Below are 16,291 nucleotides of genomic sequence, written 5' to 3'. Positions count from 1 at the left end.
AGTTTATAACCGAAAAATTTGACAACAAAAAATGGTAAGAATGGCATAAAAGAGGGAATAACTTTTAACAAGTCAGAAAATTAACTTGAAATTTACTAAATAAATAGATTTCATCTAACTGAGGAGCCCAAGAAGTCTTAGTTTTTTCTATTTGCTACGTTTTTTTTTAATAAAGGCAAAAAAATGGTGACAGACCCCTATGGTCTATTTTTTGTACCAGCGGCCATGTTTGTTGACACATCAAATTTCCCCAAATCAGTTCTAGACAGTATACCAAAAGGATCATTTATACTAAGTTTGGTTCTAATTGGTCCAGTAGTGTCAGAGGAGAAACTGTTTTGAAAAATTGTTAACAATGATGACAGACAATGACAACGACAGACAATGATGATGATGGACACCTAGTGATGGTAGTAACTCACATGGTCCTTTAGGCCAGGTTAAAAGGAGACAAAAAGTTGATTTTTTGGGGCATGGCCCCATTTCCTACCCACATAACTCATAAATGGTTATAGATAAATCAATTAAAAAACATGGGTGAGGCTGAAATCTCCAAAAAACTATAGGGTCCACTTTATGTCCTTTGGGACAAAGTGTTTAATAAAGATATGATAAGTGTTATTCAAACTATGATATATAAACAAAAGTTAACAGGTGCCAATGATGACAGTAAAAACAACATCATAATACCAATATACATGTGCTAATTTTTCTTGCAGTTGTAAAAAAAAACTTCAGTAAAGATGTTCTATCTATGAATTTGAAATATCTTTGATCAATACCCAAAATTTTGAAAAAAAATATGAGGAGAAGAATGTAAATCTGAACTATGCAAGTAATACAGTCAGATACAATCACACACCTAACTCAAATCCATATCTTCAAGCATTAATAAAAAAATATTTGGAAAATTGTTTGTTGCAGGATGATAAACATGGGTAAAATTGCCCCTGTCACTTTTTTGGTATAGACACAAGAGCCATTTTTTGAACTCTTTCAGGCCTTTGATATTGAAGGATGGAAGAATAATGTGAACATCGAACATGAATATCATAATTATTTGTGTATGAGAATTTGGAAAGTAGCCTAAAATATGAATAACAAAATACAAGCAAACACAATGTATTAAATAATATTACTGAACCGTTCAATGTTCCAAAGCAGTCATGCAAATCACTTTCAATGAAGAAAAAACACATGTTTATCAGCAATCTTTAAGCAAACTCTCAACCTACCATCGACTTTCTTGTATTGTTTAGGTTTCCCAACAGGCAATCTGAACCTTTTTTCTACAGAGAGTCGACATTCATTCATGTCAGTTTGTGTTTTTACATTGTCCATCAAAATAAAGTTGGTCAGATCTGGATTCAACTCTTCAAGCATTGATAAGCTACCTTGCTCCCCCAGTTCTATCTGTACTTCTGTATCCTAAGGAAGAGCAAATATTAATAGTACATGTATATGTACACAACACTCAATGTGACAATAACAATCTTCATGATTCACATAAATAACTTCAAAATAACTTAATAGAAATATTATAAATAAAGACCATAGATGTACACTTTGTGCATCTAATTCCAGGGCTGATCAATTAAACCATGGACATGACATTAAAAGCATATTTCTCATTTATAGATACCAATAATTGGTTATACCATACATTAAAAACATATTTCTCATTCATAGATACCAATAATTCATTATAACATACATTAAAGCATATTTCTCATTCATAGATACCAATAACTGGTTTTACCATACATGTAATTACAAGAAATAGCAATATATTTACTCAACTTGAAAATAGAGGTATAAAATTGAATCACACAATTGTTGATGTTTCCTTTGAGAGGTGTCTAATAAACCAAACAAATAACTGAATGATTGTGCATGTACATACCTCTGTGTTAAACACTTGAGCATAAGACAATTTGGAAGTAGGAACAATTCCCACTGCTGTTATTCTAGGTAAGTTTTCCAGTCTGTCTGAGGTTACAAACTGTTGGGAGAAATTGGCAGCCAGTAGTTGTCTCCTCTCCTTTTCCTTTCTGATGGCATCTCCTATCATTTTTGTTACACCACTATTTATACCATCTGTCAACAACCATACAGATGTTGTGTTTAAAGCCTGCAGATATGAGCAGCAAATTATCAAAGGATTTTCATCATGTGATCAAAGATTATATTGTATTACTGAATATTATTAATAATTCCCATTCCATCATCATGTGCCATTTTGCTTAATTTGTTTTTAATTACAATTCAAACAATCACACATTTGACTAAATATTGTTAAAAATGTCCTTGTTTTCTTACCTCTTTACTATTCCATTGAATTTGTTTATCAAGAAAAATTTGTTCAGTGATGGTTAGCCTTTTTAATTGGACATATGAGTAGAAGATAAAAAAAAGACATGGAATCGCTGTTAGAAAGATGACTCACAACACCTTTAATTTTAGGTAGTTTTTTACAATGTACAGTGTGGGTCTTTATGGTTGTTGAAAAAAAACACGTGTGACAGGATTGCAATCACAGGTATTTAATTTATAATTTAAAGTTTTGTTAATGAGAAAATCAATGCATACCTGTCAACCTTTGAAACAGATCATGAAGGAGATTCTCCCCAATTGGCACTGTCTCATGAGGGAGATTTTCATGTAAAAGCAAATTTTTTAAATAAAATTTCAATTGTTTAGTACTTTTCAAGGAAAACATAGTAATTTTAAGCAAACATTTCACACAAATCTCTGATGTATATGTGGAAGATTTATAATTTTTCATGGATTTTGTGGGAATCTCCCCTCTACTGTAAAAGGGTTAACTGGTATGACAATGTCATTTTATTCTAAAAATCTAATTTATCAAAATACCAAATAGGGTCTAAAATAATCAAAGTGCTGTCAGCACTGAGGTTTCTGACTTGTGAAAATTGTAGCATGAACAAAATTTCAAAGATTACATGATGTAAAATAAAATTGTGATCATATATTTGAATTTTTCATATTTGACATCAAGAAGTGTTTTTTCCTAATATGTATAAACAAGATGTCAATCCATACTTCTGATCTAACTTCACACACAAATACAAATTTTGTTCCGTTTCACCTTTTTTCTAAATTTTTAAAACTGTCCAAAAGTTAATTTGCATTAACATTAAAAAACTACGATAGTAGATTATTTATTATACAATGTACTCAATTAAACCCAACATAAGACTTTCCAAGAACTTGACACTTTTATCAATTTGAATTTTCCCGCTAATTTTACTTGGTTAAAACCACTGCTCTTCACTTCCTGTTTATTAATGATAAACAGTTAATGAAAGGCTGGAGAATTTGACTGGTACATTTGTAAGTGTGTTATATGGAACATGCTTAACCCATTTTATGCTTCTTGACACATTACTGCAAGAACTAAATTTCCTAAATACAAATTTATTACTAAATGTGATCTTTCAAAGCCAAAAAGCAGTCCTTCAAATCTTCAGCTGATATGAAGACTAGATCTCAATTCTATTTGCAGAAATAATAGAATACTATTAAGCTGAATATTTGCAGGAAACAAAAAAGAAACATGGTTATAAAAGAGGTATTGAATAATATAAAAGTAATTACATTTGGACTTTATTTTTGTGTAGTGAAGTTCCAGTGATAGACAGGCGACATACGGTATAATAAATAAAAAACCTAAAAAAATCACCATACTTGCTCACAATAAACTCTGAATTCATAGTGTAAGAATTAAAAAAGCAAAGCAAAACATTTTATTCAATTACACTAAATGTTATATTTATACTTTAAACAGAGGAATATACATTACTTTTAGTCAATTTATTGTCTGCACATTAAGAAATGATTGTTTCTAGCCATTTTCTTCTCTCATTCCTTAATGGTTCAAATCTTAACCAGATTCTGACCTTTGGATATAGAAAATTGTGGGACAATGTTACATACACACACTTTTACTGAAGTTAAATTCTGATAAAAGCTTACAAGTTTTTGATACCTTCTTGCCCCCTTATTCCACAACGGTTGGGCCAATCAATACCATTTTGTGGACCTTATTTGGTTCATATCAATCTGAACTTTCCTTCAGAAAAAAAGAATTTCACCAGAATCCATGTGACTCTTTTTTGGCCCTCATTTGGTTCAAATCTGAACTTTCCTTTGGAGAAAAGGCACATTGTGGTACAATTTCAAAGAGATCAATTCTCAAACGAAAACCAAGTATCTTCGAACGAAAACACTGACACATACAAATATAAAAATCATATTCTCTCTATCATATGTTTTAAAATCTAGACTAGACTGTGATGTCCATTGTTATGGATTTTTCTTGGCTGTCATGACTTCTCAAAAATCAATGGTATAACATATAGAAAACTCCATATTTAGTTACAAATATTTAGCAAATAGTCAATTGTACAGAGGGTCATATGGCATTATCTGGACGCATGTCATCCGGAAAAAATTAAATGGACAGAAGCGCAGCTGAGGTCCATATAATTTTTAAGGGCGACATACCAGTCCATATCATGGCATTTGACCCTCTGTACAATTACCTATTTGCTATACCATACTTTTCTTCCAGTCAACAGCTTCATTCAAGAAGGTACTCAACTATCCTGTGTGATGCTAAAGATATAATTTTTCTATGACATGCAAAACTGTATAGCCTTCAATGCATCTTCATCTAACGAAGCAAATCTGCCAGATGACATTTTGGTTTTGATCAAAAATCAAACAACGGAATCCAATCCGGAACGAGACTGTCAATGAAAATAAACTATGTCTACTGGTCCAATATAATTTCCAGCCGGTCCATATAGCATTTTATGGTCTGATGCAATTTAAATACGGGAATAGACATATAATTTCTTAAAAGTATTATATATGATAATATATATTCACCTCCACTATGCCCTTTTGAAAATCTTCAGTCTGTGTTTCACTTCTCCAAGGCTTCCAGTGATGAGGATCAGAAATAACAGACAGAATAATACTAGGTGTCCTTAACATCCATGCCTTCTCGAAGTAATCTGCTACTTTATCTGTGCTAGTGTCATCTGCCATTTTGATGTAATAGCTCACACTGGACTAAATACAGCAGAGAAAATCATTTCAACAAATGGAATTTTTGAAAGCTAACAATTAACTATAGGCCAATAAATATAACACCATACCAGTCTCTATCCTCTCTATTAGAAATAGCAATGGTGAAAAACATCATTTGAATACTAGTTAAAAATAAAGTTTCAAAATAAAATACATTCGCATTCTAAAGAAAATCATGAACAAACTAGAAAAACTGTGAGCATAACTCACTTATTGATACCCCACACATGGGGGAGTGTCAGGATACGGTCGCACCCCACTTTGAAAACCAACAATCACTATTAAATTTATCATTTTGATTCAACTGTGACCTTTAAAGTCGATGTTTTTGAATAAAGACCCCTGACCTTTAAATAAGCACATCCCTTTCAAAAATCCTGTGTACAAGCATGCCCCACACCTCCCTAGAAAGTCATTCAGATGGAGAAACAAAATAAGAGGTGCACAATTGACATCATGTGATAAAGGATGTGTGAAATTTCATCAAATCCCATTAAATTATTTAAGAGGAGTTTCAGATTACAGTACAGAAAGAAACATACCATGACAGATCACTGACATGGTGGTGTACAACTTTGCAAGTGGACATGAATATTTTTTTAGTTTATCAAAATATTTTGAAATTTTTTATGCATTTAATGTGGTAGAGCTTGCCAGTCACAATACAAAAGAAAGAAACAAAAAATTTCTTAGGGGAAGAAATATTGAGACCCACTTTAAAAGCGGTACAATGTACACCACTATGATGGTATTTAGTCACTGTATTTCTCTTTCTGTATTGTATAATATGGTCCCCCATGATTGACCAATGAAAAAATTCATGTTTTGCATCAGAAATGAGAGAAGACCAAATATGATTTAGATGAGAAAACAAAATAGGAGGTGCACAATGGCATAATGTGATAAAAAAAAGTTTGAAAGTTTCATCAAATTCCAGTAAGTGGTTTTAGAGGAGTTGCAGATAAGAACTGGGGAGGGACAAAAAGTCAGATAGCATGATTACTATATACCTTTTGACGTGGGGGTATAACAATTACATTATATTTACATATCACTGGTTAGTATAGTTCCCTAATACATATTCTGTCTTAAGTTTTGGTCAAGTTAGTAAACTGTATATGTATAGATACTCACTCTCTTTCTTACTGAGCCTTGAGTCATAAATTTCACAAGACCCCCTGACATGCCACAATTTTCTATCCATTTTAGATCAGCAGAACCTGCACTGTTTACAGAAATCTTGCTAGTAACAGTTGCATACACTGGGTCAACAAAAATAACTTCAGGCTCTGCCAGGTCTTCACTGCTATTTTCCATAATTTCTTAGTTCAACCTGTAGTAAATATACATATGTATATGAATTGAATTTTAAAAGATGTCAGATGTAAACCATTCATGTCAGTCACATATTTTATGTGTGAAACCACAGTATAACGGTTTTTATTTAATCTAATTATTAACTGCATTTTGTAGAAAGTACAGCTTCTCCTGCACCATCTCAGTGAAAGCATACAGCTCTACCATAACATTCATTCTCCAGTCAGCAAGGTGCAGAATGATGGAAACAAAAATTTGTTGTTCAGAAGTGACATGTTACAGACAGAATGCATTATAAAAATAACAATCTACAATTTTGTTCTTTATTTACTAAAATGATGTCAAGAACATCTAAAAATCTATCTCAAATAGCGAAAGATGTTTAGTATATGTCAGAGAATGGCATATCACAATCATAGTCCAAATTTCCTTTGACCCTGCAACCCTCCTTTTTTTATTTGGATAGTGATATATCTGGTTAGGGGTCAGACAAAAAGTTGGAGACTAATCAGGATCAATGTTGATGCATTTATTTTTATCTGAGAATTTAATTTGGAAGACAAACAATATTGAAATTCCAGAATTTTGATACATTGTAAGTTTCAATGAAAACATAGACCTGTAATTATTAAAGGTCTATGATGTAAATGAAGAAATACAAAGTGCATATCTACCAGCTTACACAATTCAATCATGTCTTCACCATTTTGACCATTTGTCCTGCTAACAAAATTTTTAGGTCAAATTTTCCCCAAAACCTGATTTTGTCAAAGCAACCTAAAAAACTCCTATAAATTCAAACCCCTAAAGTGATAGATTCACTAACACTAGTTTCTGGTCAACAATTTTGTCGAAGTTTTAACTTAATATTTAAATTTTCATTAGCCTATTTCCAAGCTTAATTACTATCTGAATACTAATATACAGAAAATAGAAGTTGTTGTGTCATAATTTAGTTACAAGGAGGGCACAAAACTCTAATTCAACACAGTTTTCAAAAAATTTTCACAAACATGAAAAGATCAGGGGTAGTCTTTTAATCCAAAAATATAGAATGCAAGATATGAACAACAAAATCTTTTGTCAGGAGGTGATGGTACAGAAGGCTGTTTTTGCATAAATATCAAGGAGTTTGACAAATGCGCTTTATGTTTTCTACAAAAAAATGTCTCATGAAATAAGCTATTTAAGACAATTCAGCTTAATTTTTTGTTTTGCTTTATTATGATCTACAATTTTAGTGCAACACATGCATGAACAGCAATGAAACTTTGTTTTTCATGAAGGATCATATTAAACTAGTGTATTATGCAATTTCAAAATATATTTGAAACACTTTAGTTTTAGGGGCTGATTTTGATATTTTCTAGACATACTCCTTTGTGTTTCCATCATTCATTGATTAGAAGAGTCATTATGCTGACATATGGTGTTTACTGCTGTCTAAACAGGTAAGGGTATGTTTTATGACATGTAAATAATCTCTAAGGAGCAATCAGCTGATCAGGGTTATTGATGATGACTGACAACTACAAAATGAATCTGGTTTGGATCTACCACTATTTAATGAACAGGCAATCATTTTCAAAAGATTAATTTCTAAATGGGTCTGAAATTTGTAGAACCATGTATGTAACAAAATATAAAATTACCATTGTTTAGGTCTCACTAACCACTTCTAACGTTTCCATTACTTTACATGTTAAAAAAGTAATTTTCAAAGTCTCACTGTGAATTCCCAGTACAAATGACATCTTAAAGTTGCATACCGTTGCGAAGCTTGGAAAATAAGGCTTCCAAAATCATTATGCTAATGGTACGATGATAATAGAAATTCTTCACAAAATTTACTTGAATAAATAATACTGAAAATCCACATTTTTACCTGTTCTGCTAACTGACAGCATGGAGGCAAATTACTCACACATGTAAACAATATTCATACACTTTTGTAGTTAATTACATATATGATTTTAAAGTACACATTCTCAGCTTCATTTTGACTACTTTTAATCATAATACACCAAATAATGCACTTACAATGCATATGTCTAGGTTCAGTGTGTTTTTGGTACTACATAGGGTGGCCATTTGACCCGGAAGTGGTTAGTGAGACCTTATACAAAATGAGTTACCTCCCCTGCAGTCTTAAATTCTTTTTTCACATTTCCCGTAGTTTCAACAATGCAGTATATTTCCCAAAAGTTTTGTCTGCAATAGTTAGAAGAAATACTATTCCTTTTAAACAGTGATAATTTTGGAAATTTGGTAGCAACATTCTTGAATCCTCATATACTAAACCTCATGACATTCCTTTAATGAAAAGAAAGAGTTGCCCAATTTCCATCTTCCCGATTACATAAATCTATTCAGCATCATTCTGTCGCATAGACCAAGACAGGTTGTGTAGGCCATATAACTGGACTCAGTCATCCTTCAATAGACATTAATGGAAAGAAGGAAAGATGTGCTCAATGAATTTTAAAATAGTAGAAAGAGTAACCAAGGGAACCAAGATACTAGCAGAAATTAAAAAATATGTAATACGGGGACAAAGACCAGACACAGAAAACAGACACACACAATAAAGAACATAAAATAACCAAACTAATACATGCAAAGTATCAAAAGTAAATGAGCAACTCTAAAACCATGAAAATCTGGGAGCATGGACCAGGTACACTGGTAAGGTAAGCATCCACTGGATTTCTAGAAACATCCGCCAAAATACATCTGAATGTAAGTAAAAGTTTTTTTCATTTTTTTTTTAATTGAAATTTCAGAATTTCAATTAGTATTGAGGAATCTACCACAAAAAAAGGACTTATAAACTTCAATCTGTTACAGTGCATGCACATATTGTTCAATTGAAAAAATCTCTTTAATACTAAAGTGGTTACAAATGTATCTTATTCATACATTACTAGAGTAAAACCTATGCAGTTTGCAAATATGTCATGAAAATGTCCGTTCATATGTTGTCCAGCCTAAAAACCTCCATGGGGGTTTTCAAAAGTTGGCAGGTACAAAATGTATGAAAGTGTACATTTGTGTTTCAAAACATACACATATTCAACTATTATAGTTTTTGGCAGATTTTTAATGCTAATCACTTTCTCCCTGGTCAACAAGAAATACTGTGCTCGTTGTCCATAACAAACTTACATAATTCCCAAAACAACTTACATAATTCCCAAAACAATATCCTGCTTAAAATAGATATCTACTCCTCCAGATAAGACTGTAATAGATATCTACTCCTCCAGACTGTAATAGATATCTACTCCTCCAGATAAGACTGTAATAGATATCTACTCCTCCAGACTGTAATAGATATCTACTCCTCCAGATAAGACTGTAATAGATATCTACTCCTCCAGATAAGACTGTAATAGATATCTACTCCTCCAGATAAGACTGTAATAGATATCTACTCCTCCAGATAAGACTGTAATAGATATCTACTCCTCCAGATAAGACTGTAATTGGAAGACAATTAAAAAGCAATTAAACGACATCAAAAAATGTTCTGTTGGGAGAGAGAATGATGGGAAATGAAACGAACACATATCAATTTCTTGTCAAATCGGTCTTTTTTGTCACGTCCCAATCATGGTAATTCAGAGACCTATAATTACAGGCTAGGTCTATATGGTCATATACAGAGTCAGGACTTTCTAGCAAGGATTTATATAAATTATTGTTTCTAATTACCAGTACGACACGTACAAAAATGCAAAGATCTCTCTATGGTCATTTAATGATTGTTTTTAATATTTGACCATGCTTGTTTTTTTTTTTTTCGAAATAACCAACTTTTGGGCAGTTTAGGCTTCATAAACCGCCAACACGGTTTACGAACGAGCGTAACTGTCCCAACATTGGTTGTGCGAGCGTAACTTGGTAAAAAAAAATAAAACAATCCGTCTAATTTAATTTTTACTTGATTGAAGTCAAAATTGAGATTTGTCTCTTCGTCAAAGCCTCAATTTAGTTTGGAATTAAATGAAAATGGTCTGCGTCCGGTCAAAAAGATTTCACAACTAAAATTTCAACCAATCAAATCACTTGAATTTGAAAATTTGCAGAAAATACCGATTTGAGATTTTTTTTTTATGAAACCCTGGCCTGAAACTGGATCACAATTTTCAAGGAGCATAACACGAATCTTAAATCTTAAACTTTATAGTTCATATTTTTGGGTTATTTTTTGTCGAAGAGTTCATGTAATAAAATTAGTTTCAAGTCATATATCAAATTGTTTAAATGTCTATGCAGGGACTTTAATTATATTACTATATTAGTATTATATAGTCCCTAGTCTATGTTTAAAGATTAGGGGAAAAACTAAGAATGATACGATTACGTATGGATTTGATATTAGCAAAGAGTAATCAAGGGAACCAAGATTCTAGCGGAAATCAAAAGAATGTAATTCAGGGACAAAGACCAGACATGGAAAACAGACAAACACAACAAATAACATAAAGTAACAAAAATTATACATACGAAGTAACAAAGCAAGTGAGCAACTCGGATTCCACTAAAAACTGGGAGTATGGACCAGGTGCACCGGTATGGTAAGCGTCCTCTGCTTTTTTAGAATCACCCACCGAGTTGCTCATGAAAAGATAAATCTGGGGTCGACGAAAGAGGTAAGAAAAACTATGACACGTGGAACAAATCAGTTTTCATGGTGCAGATGAATATACCGTAAAGATCCAAAAGTTCGTGACGACCACAAAACTTCTGAAGTGACGACTTCAATCCTGTAGCGCCATAACCCTGTTCCAGAAGCCTAATTGTAAGAAGTCTAGCGCGATACAAAAATTCTGCAAAGTTACGGCAAGCTCTGGCATAAAGTATGAGTTGTGATATGAAAATTCCATACGCAGATGCTGAAGGGTTGTTGCCACAGATGAAAGGAAACTGACAATTCTGAATGAAAAGTCATCACGTTTGTCGTAAAGTTTGGTCCAAAGTTTTTCTTTACCATAGATCTCTAAGTGTAGGTCAAGATATGAGGTGGACTTCACAGTGTCTGTAGTATTATTTATCTCAAGTTCTTTGGGGGTAAATGCGATTAAAACTAGGATTGTTTAACGTTAATACGTCATCTATATATAGCGGAAACCTAGATTATTATGATTCTAGCTAATCGATGTTCTTTCTTTCGGATCAGATCAGCTATAAAGTCAGCTTCATAAGTGAATGAATAGGTCAGCAAGTAAAGGAGCACAATTTGTTCCCATTGGAATGCCGACCGTTTGTTGAAAAACGCGTCCATCTCACTGGACAAATATGTTGTTGAGAAAAAAATCCAGCATTTTGAAAACATCTTCTTCTGTATATTTGGAGGATGATTTGAAATTATTTTTACAAAGTATGAGGAATCTCTACCAAGAACTATATTTGTATCTTGGTGTACGATCTTTTTTGGAGAAACAACGATATATGATGTTTTTGAGCCGGAATTTTAACTGAGTATGGGGAATAGAAGTATAAACTGATGAAAAATCATAGGTTTTAATGCTATTATATTCTGATAATAATTTTGAATTGAGAGTCTCCAGAAGATCTTTCGAATTTATCAGGATCCCCATTAAATAAATACCACTACGGGAGTGCCAAGTGTAGTGGTAGGACTGCAGACCCTCTTTGACAGCTGTGAGTATAGAAGTTAAAAATGTTTAAAATAGGTTTGGTGGTACATTTTGCAGATCTAGCTATGTAGCGTTGTTTTGGATTCTTGTGGAGTTTAGGAATTCAGTACATAGACGGTAAATCACAATCATCGTCTTTGATAGAGATCGAGACCAAAAGAGGATAGCATAGATTTATGGTTTACCACTATCTCTTCTTTGGAGAGTGTAGTGGCAGTATAGGTCTTGTCCTTGCTATTATTTTCAAAGTCTACCTCTGATAATAAACATTGGATGGAATACGTTTTGCAGAGATAACAATGTTGTTTTGGGCTTTGTCTGCTGGTACGACAATATATTTATCATGTATAGTAGACAATGTTTAATGTACATCGGGATCTTTGAAAACTGATGTAGCATAGACACTCATTGACCTACTTAAAAGACCTCACGGCTTTTAACCACTCCGACAGAGAATCAATGTCTTCTTGTTCTCCATTTTCTTGCGTAGTCCTCCACGGCACCCATAAGAACTTAAAAGTTATAATTCCAGCTTATGGAGCGTGGTTCACGGTACTTAGGACCTTTAGATAGAACCTTACGCAGAGATTCGTTTTCGATGATGCTTAAAACTCCCGTAACGACGTGACTGGAAGGACCATATTTGAATGGAGAGTTTTTGGAAGAACAGTCAGGTGGTTTAGCATTGAAGTCCTCAATCTCGAGGTTCTGCAATAGCCTTTTAAAATTTAAAATTTGGATGCAATAGGTGAAGTATAGGAATATGAAATGACCGGTATTGATTTGTCCTTGAACAAAATTAAGGGATGAGGGCAGGCTAGGGGAAGGCAGTCTTTATTTATTTATTTTTTTTTATATAGGGAAATTTTGTTGGTTACGTTTTTGTGATGGAGGGTGTTAGCCAAATCAATTGCATCTATACCTTTGTTGACAAACGGTAGTGGATGAAATGATGTTTTCCTTCATCTTGACATTTTACACAAACTGGTTTAAAGGGTCTGTGGAAACCAATATCCAAAATGATGGCAACAAGTCTGTATATGATGAGGTAGGTTCAGAAACTGGAGAGTCAAAAATTGTTTTTAAAGGGAGTGTAGTAGAGTGAGCGGTATAGATCAAAGTTTAGTTCGAATGTGATGAAGTCCAAGAGGTTTTTGTATGAAAGGAAGAAGACCATCTATGGAAACATCATGCATCTTAGATGACTTATAGTGGCGAAGGCCATGACTCCTTATCCATCTTGGATTTTTGTCAAATAAATTCATCACATTTATGTTATTGTTATATTGGCTTGAAAGTTTCCTATACTTTTGATGATGTCATTGCACCCATCAGGTATTGCAGTACCTAGTCTGTGTATCCAGTATTCCACTCTTTCCCTACGAAAGTTTTTACTTAGGACACGACTGTTCGTTGGATGGTAAATATTTTCAAGAATATGAACTTCCATAGAGAGGATTGAATGATCTTGTTGATTAAAATGTTGAAACTGTCAGGAATTTGGTGGTATTATTCCCGAACGATGACCGCATATTCGTTTGTTTAATCGTTCTTGTACGTGTTTCACCGACATATAGTAGACCGCATAAGTTGCATTCTAATCCATAAATTAAGTTTGTCGATTTGCAGCTTAAGTCATCGTTAATTCTAGTGTGAAAGGTTTTGTTCGTAAGTATACTAGCTAGTGAAGAACGAGTGGGTAATTAGAATGTTGCATGTTTTGCAATTTTTATAATTGCACATTTTGATATAGTAAAATGTGATTCGTCAACGTTGTAGTCAAATATATCATTTAAAGTTTGATTACTTTGAAATAGTCAGATTTTTTGTACTGGAATAGATTGGATTGGATACTCTGTTGGAATTGTCGGGTTACTATCTATACCAGATGTGAGCGCGCTAGGATTCCCATCTGGGGTCACTACAATCTTACAAGACAACAGTGTGTCCGTCTGTTGTCAGGATCGGATGAATGATGTCCTAGCACCCTCGTTTCTAAGTAACCCCGGCAGTCACCTCTCCTTTTCAAAGTTCTGGATCCGTCCCTGAGATGCAAACGAGATGCAACCCCAGAAAATGTCTCTGACTTTGCAGTATATATGCTCTCGGACATGCGCCTGTTCACACCCAGGAAAAAAATGGTCATCTACGTATTTTACTTTTTAGGTTATTTTTGAAGAAGTATACACATATTAGTGAGAGTATCATCGTTCTGTCACCATAGATTTTATTTCTTTTGTTGTCGGGCCTTTCAGGGCTTACTTAAAGTTGTGTTAACGTGCACTTGCTGAAGACCTTTTGTTGATCTCTGAAACAATTGTTATTTGTTGCGTTTCGCCATACCTATATTGAGACAACGCCCACTACAGCCAACACAAACATTGACCTTTTATTCAAAACTCTGAACTTTCAAGCAAGAATATTTAAAAATATCTGTTGAGATGTAAACATGAACGGTGATTTTTATAGATATGTCCTGATTTCGGGTGTGATTTTAGTTGGCATGCATTTTGTCACCGGTGACATGTAGTGCAATATAGGGGTGAGCGTAACCGAGAACGGTTACAAGCAGAGCCTTTACAAAATTTAACAAAATAGAGCGGTTACGCGGTGACACCGTGACCAACAGAATCTATATAAAATCTTAACATTGGAGCGAGGACAGCGGGGACAGACAGAGTTTTCTAAAATTTTATAAAATACTGCGGTTACGCGGTGACACGGTGACAAATAGAATCAATATAGAATCATAACATTGGAACGAGGACAGCGGGGACAGAGATTTCTAAAATTTTATAAAATACTGATGTTACGCGGTGACAAGGTGACAAACAGAATCTTTATATAATCTTTACATTGGAGCGGGGACAGCGGTGACAGAGTTTCATAATTTTTTTTTATAAAATACAGCGGTTACGCGGTGAGACGATGACAAACAGAATTTATATAGAATCTCAACATTGGAGCGGGGACAAACAGAATCTATATAAAAAAATCATAAAAAGAGTGCAATGTATTTTTTAATTAGTACCTTCTAAAATATGCTATGAAAGCATTGTGTGTATTTTTGAACTGCTTTCACTGAATGGTTTGGAGTGATTAAAACGATCACTAAATGATAACTATAGATTACCACAGCTCGACTAAAGAGGTTATTTGAATTTTTTGTCTACCGCTGTCCATTTTCTTCCAACATTTAAATAGAAAACCTGGAAAAACCTTACTTTTCATATTGACTTTCTATTACTATAAGAATTATATTTGGTAGTGTCTGGTTGTCACAAAATTACAGTCGCTGGAAAAAAATAACTTAAATAGATCTAAAAGAACTTCAATAGAGATATTTTTGATCAAGTAGAATCAGTGACATGTGCTAATAGAGATAAGATTATCATGCAGCGGAGAACAAAACTCCCAGGCCTTTCCACTTATTTATTAAACTACTTTTCCTGCTTTCAGGGATTTCCATTTTACGGGAAAATGTGTGGAGATAGAATTAAACTGTTTATTTATTTGGTTTGGCCGATTGATTGGGCACCAAATTAAACCGTTTATTTGTCCATTATGACAGTATTAAGAGATTTCTGGCCCATTGAAATTTTCCAAGGGCCCATCTTTTTTTCTTTAAAATGCCCCATTGAAATCCTGAATATTTCCATCAGCTCCTATATAAAATGGGTTCATAATGGTCTAAAGCCATGAAAACCCGTGCCCTTTTGATGAAATAATCTGAAATAAATTGTAGCAAATGCCAAAAAAAGACGTACAAATGGGCAACTAAAGATTGTATTTAAATATCTTTTGAAACAAAATGAATTTTGACTGGACAAACTATCAATTAATAAATTCAAGACACAGTAAATTATATGTACAATATATACACAATGGGGTGAGCTCAGGTAAATATTAAGTCCATGCATGTCCTGAAGCTCATGGCTGCACTGTTCTTCAGCCTGGAGTAACGATATTTTTTATTAAATATGATAAATTCAAAAGCGATTGCTTAGTACGACATTAACTGTGAGAATTTATGTGTGCTGCATATTTGATAATAATACTTTGGTATAAATTTCTTTAATTTCTTTGCTCAAGAAATGCTGGGCATTCAGTGATAAAATGATATTCATCATCAATGTTCCTCGTATAACAGAAATTACAAGTTCTTTTTCTCTATCAACATTTTGCCGACGTCC

The 16,291-nt window shown here is 33.4% G+C and overlaps 1 protein-coding gene across 6 annotated transcripts in view; it reads right to left on the bottom strand.

Annotated features, from left to right (window-relative positions):
* Positions 1-9,995, bottom strand: part of LOC148624244 (transient receptor potential cation channel subfamily M member-like 2) — a 46,210-nt gene extending 36,215 nt beyond the window's left edge. Inside the window, exons 1-6 of one of the 6 annotated variants that reach the window (XM_088566844.1) lie at positions 9,915-9,985; positions 9,622-9,671; positions 6,253-6,451; positions 4,915-5,100; positions 1,904-2,131; positions 1,236-1,428 (exon numbers count right to left, since the gene is read on the bottom strand). In XM_088566844.1, coding sequence (XP_088422970.1) covers positions 1,236-1,428; positions 1,904-2,131; positions 4,915-5,100; positions 6,253-6,435 — 790 coding nt within the window. In that variant the 5' untranslated portion in view covers positions 6,436-6,451; positions 9,622-9,671; positions 9,915-9,985. Of the gene's footprint in view, positions 1-1,235; positions 1,429-1,903; positions 2,132-2,589; positions 2,735-4,914; positions 5,101-6,252; positions 6,452-8,570; positions 8,642-8,736; positions 8,825-9,600 lie in introns of those variants that run through there. The other 5 variants (XM_088566848.1, XM_088566845.1, XM_088566846.1 and 2 more) reach the window with 5 other exon arrangements.
* Positions 9,996-16,291: the final 6,296 nt, after the last annotated feature.

Source organism: Perna viridis, chromosome 2 (genome assembly GCF_037379345.1).
Source record: "Perna viridis isolate PV_CMFRI_1.1 ecotype Kerala chromosome 2, ASM3737934v1, whole genome shotgun sequence".
Lineage (NCBI taxonomy): Eukaryota > Metazoa > Mollusca > Bivalvia > Mytilida > Mytilidae > Perna > Perna viridis.
The sequence above is the reverse complement of the archived record's forward strand: the minus strand, read 5'-3'. Positions and strand labels throughout refer to the sequence as shown.